The sequence below is a fragment of the Cydia pomonella genome, chromosome 14 (assembly GCF_033807575.1).
Source record: "Cydia pomonella isolate Wapato2018A chromosome 14, ilCydPomo1, whole genome shotgun sequence".
NCBI lineage: Eukaryota > Metazoa > Arthropoda > Insecta > Lepidoptera > Tortricidae > Cydia > Cydia pomonella.
Genome location: NC_084716.1, coordinates 7,041,011 through 7,045,432, shown reverse-complemented (window position 1 = coordinate 7,045,432; position 4,422 = coordinate 7,041,011). Strand labels below are relative to the sequence as shown.

General features: G+C 39.9%; 1 protein-coding gene across 1 annotated transcript; it reads left to right on the top strand.

Moving 5' to 3' along the window:
* Positions 1-1,673: 1,673 nt before the first annotated feature.
* Positions 1,674-2,897, top strand: LOC133525356 (uncharacterized). The gene has a single exon (XM_061861640.1). It carries the CDS (start codon positions 1,674-1,676, stop codon positions 2,895-2,897), a length of 1,224 nt encoding a protein of 407 aa, XP_061717624.1.
* The last annotated feature ends 1,525 nt before the right edge of the window (positions 2,898-4,422 follow it).

Here is a 4,422-nt window from a genome sequence, read left to right as displayed (position 1 = left end):
AAGAGAGGCGGTTTCCTACCAGCTTTGATACCGCTACTGGGTGCTTTAGCAGCCACGGGAACTTTGGCCGGCGGTGTTACCACTGCTGCTAAAAATATTTATGAAATGGTCAGGAATAGAAATAATAATAATAATAATGAAAGCAAGATTGTCGGTAGAGGTTTATATTTAGCACCTTATAAACGTGGAATGGGACTCTACATTACACCGGCTAATGAAGCAGCAGCAGCAGCAGCAGCAGCAACAGTAACGGCAACTGCAAAAGTGGCGAAAAAAAAAAAAACAAGAAATTAGATTTACCTCCGATTGGTCAAGCTCTCACCGATGTGGACATTGTGAGATTTGCACGTAGAGAGAAAATCCCCTACTTTAGGGGTGTTTTCATGCGAGATAATCTCCCAAAGAAACCTCACTATTATGAAACTGGTATTATCAATTTAGACTCTCAGCAGGGTGAAGGTACACATTGGTGTGCCTATGCGAAAAAGGGTAATTATTGTCTATATATTTTGATAGCTTTGGTGATTTGAGACCACCTCGAGAGTTTATTGATTATATAAATGATTCCGCTAGTACCAAACAACAGCGCAACATGCGAGTAGAGTATAATTACAATCGATTACAGAAATTTAATACTGTAAATTGTGGACACTTATGTTTGGCCTTCCTGTGTACCAATGCTAAGCGTTTGTTTTAAATAAATATAATGAGCATTACATGCGTAGTTTCATTCTTACATTAATCGTCTACCCGTCAGTATCATGTCTATGACATCATTCACAATAAGTCTGAGCGGTAACGAGCCTGTGTTGAATGTAGACTTTCAACCGGCTCTAGAATTGGACAATGATGGTTTTTACGAGTGTGCTCTCGTGTACTTTAAGACTTTCAACACTATTCCTAATGTTGATAAGAGCAATAATATGTTTCACTATGGGGATGATGTAATCGCAATTCCTGAAGGTTCATACGAGCTCTCCAGTATAATACACCTCTTGAACGAGGAAATGACAAAGAGGGCTAAAGGTGATGGTGAAAAATTGGTGGATATCTTTGTAAATAACAATACCTCCAAGTGTATGATATTCTCGCCAAAGTATGATATTCGCTTTGACAAACCAAACAGCATAGGGTCATTGTTTGGTTATTCAGCGAAAAAGCTTAAAGCAAAAACATCACATTGGTCGGATAAAACAATTAATATAATCATTACAAACACTATAAGAATAGAGTGCAATATTGTGGAGGGCTCATTCGTAAACAACAAGCCGTCACATGTTTTACACGAGTTTTCACCTGACGTCCCGCCCGGCTACCAAATTATTGAACAACCTACCAATATTATATATCTACCCGTCAAGAAGAGTAACAATCGCATACAAAACATTGAATTGCGCATTGTAAACGAGCACGGTAATACGGTAAATTTCCGAGGTGAAAGCATTGCACTTCGTTTGCATATTCGTAAAAAGTAAAAAAAAAATGATTATACATAACAATAAAAGCCTTGGTAACAACACCTTCACAACTAGTCGAGATCTTGCTCTCGTCGAGAGAACTACTACAACTCGTCGTATTAACGAGAGACAGCGGCAGTCACTACAAAAACAACAACAACCAAGGAAATTGACTAGAGAAAACAGTACATTTTTACAGAGTATCGGTTTCAAAGTATGTCCTCGTCATCTATCTTAAACATTGGTGAGAAGGTGTTATTCGATGACAGTATAGAAAGTATAGAATTTCACCCATACACTCCGTATAATGACTCTTTCAAAAACAACGATAACATCCACATATGTATCAACCGTCAAGATCTAATTCTACTACCGAGTCAAAGTCAAATATTAGTGGAAGGCACTGTGGAGAAAGGCTGTCTACTGGTCAACAATGGTGCTGCTTTTTTATTTCAAGACATTCGTTATGAATTGAACGGTGTGGAGATTGATCGAGCGAGAAACTGCGGCATCACATCCACCATTAAGGGACTAATCTCATACACCAAGGAAATGGACCATAGTCTTCAGACAGCGGGGTGGGAAGTTGGTGCTAAAAAGATACATGACAAGTTTACATTAACCATACCACTATCTCATTTCTTGGGTTTCGCCGAGGATTACAAGAAGGTAATAATGAATGGGAAACACGAGTTGATATTAAATCGCGCCAGTATAGATGTAAACTGTTTAGATTTAGCACCCGTTGATCCGAATACGGTACCAAAACCGCCGACTCCAAATGGTGAGATTGAAATCACTCGTGTCACATGGAGGATGCCAGTCATAAAAGTATCTGATAAGGAGAAACTGCGCTTAATGTCGTATGTTGAGGGCAGCATACCAGTTCAGATAGCGTTCCGCACGTGGGAACTGTATGAATATCCCATACTACCTTCCTCAGAACGTCATATTTGGTGCATCAAGACTAGTACTCAGCTGGAGAAACCTCGCTATCTCATTGTTGGTTTCCAAACGGCACGCAGGAACGACAAGACCAAAGATATGAGTATATTCGACCATTGTAATCTTACCAATTGCAGGGTGTATTTGAATGCACAGTATTATCCATACGATCCTTTTTCGGCTGAATTTAAAACAAACAACTATGCGCTCTTATATGATGCATTTACCAATTTCCAACGATCGTACTACAGCCGTGATCATACCAGCCCTCAAGTAAATTATGCTCATTACAAGACACACTCTCCATTAATAGTCATTGACACGTCCAGACAGTGTGACAGCTTCAACTCGGGAGCTGGTGCTATTGATATTAAATTGGAAATGGAGTTTAAAGAGAATGTACCAGCCAACACCACGGCATACTGTCTCATTATCAATGATTCACTGTTTGAGTACAACGCTCTCACCAGTGCCACACGTAAAATCATTCAGTAGAGCATTGACCACCCTCAATTGTAAACGTGTCTTGGAACTTTGAAAATACGTTTAAAAAATGAATTATTCAAACATTTTTTTACCTTCTTACACACCGTCGATTGATTGTTCCGGTGCTGATGATGGTTGCTGTGAGCTGAGCAAGAGTGTCTACAATCTCAAACGCTGTCCTGCTGGTGCAAGTGCTCCGATTGCAAATATCCATGTATACTTGAAGTTGCAGTTTATTCAAGCTAAAATCAGATTACATACCTGTGTCAGTTTTAATGGCCATTATGAACTCACCTGTGAAGAATGGAATGCAATGTTTGCGGAAAAAGTTGACGTCATTGGAAACTTCTTTCATAGCCCAATGTGTGTTTCACCAGAGCTGATTCAGTGCGATCGTCTTCGGATGTGTATCTCTCCTGTACCGTTACTTTTACTCAGCTGTGACAATGAACCGGTGATGAACACACACCCCTTGGTGATAAACCACATGGAATGGAGTCATATCGAATGTGTTATGGAGTGTATTAACGCACGTATCGGATACTTGAACAAAATAAAGTCTACCTACGAAAACCGTCTCAACTTCTTCAAGAAACATTTCAAGATATATCACCCCGCTAATGTTCAACATGCACGCAATATTATAGGTAGTTTGTGCAATGTAAACGATATTGTCGACTCTGAAATCAAGTGTTATGCCACCGATATTTTGTGTAATACCTATATTTTCAATTGAAACGGTTAAAGTTTCATGAAAATAAAAATAAAAAACAATAACTAACCTATTTATTATTTATTTTAACATAGAACCCTTATCTTTCTTCCTCCCCTACACCAATGCAATTGTAAGCTGTACAGTAATAACGCGCAGTAATAATTGAATATTACGTCTTTTTTTTCTACTCACAAAGTGGGTTCACCAGAGTATACTTGAAGATATGTAATCATTCACTTGTGTTTGGTCGACGGGAAATCCCCGTTTTCTCTAACCATTCTCAGTCAAGCCCGATGATGCAATAATGAGTCACTCTGTGTCGACACGTGCAAATCATGTGTGGGCGTCGCATGGCGCGTCGCCGGCCAGGCTCCCCTTCCCCGCTTCGCCGCGCACCGCAGACGCCAGCGCATGGCATGATGCAACTCACTTAGTTGCCCGCAGCCCGCCTCACGGCACGACCGTACCGTTGTCTGAGCGAGTGAATTGAAGCATCACCATGGCGTTGTTACATCATTGCAACTTTTGTAACGAAGATGTATTATCAAACTGTTTGATATCTCATTCGGAAAGTGACCGCCACATCCTGCTTTGTGCACAAGAAAAGTCTGCCGACGGTGCTGTTTACATTGTTGACAGTGCCTTCAAGTGCAGAATAATTACATACCGGATTAATGGGAGTGCAGACATTTTGGATCCTAAAATGTATTTGTTGAATATTGGAGAAACGCTTGAAAAGCTGATTACCATTGAACTAAAAACACATAAACATGTAAAAATAAATGTTGAACTCTTTGGTACTTTTGTGAAAACCAATGC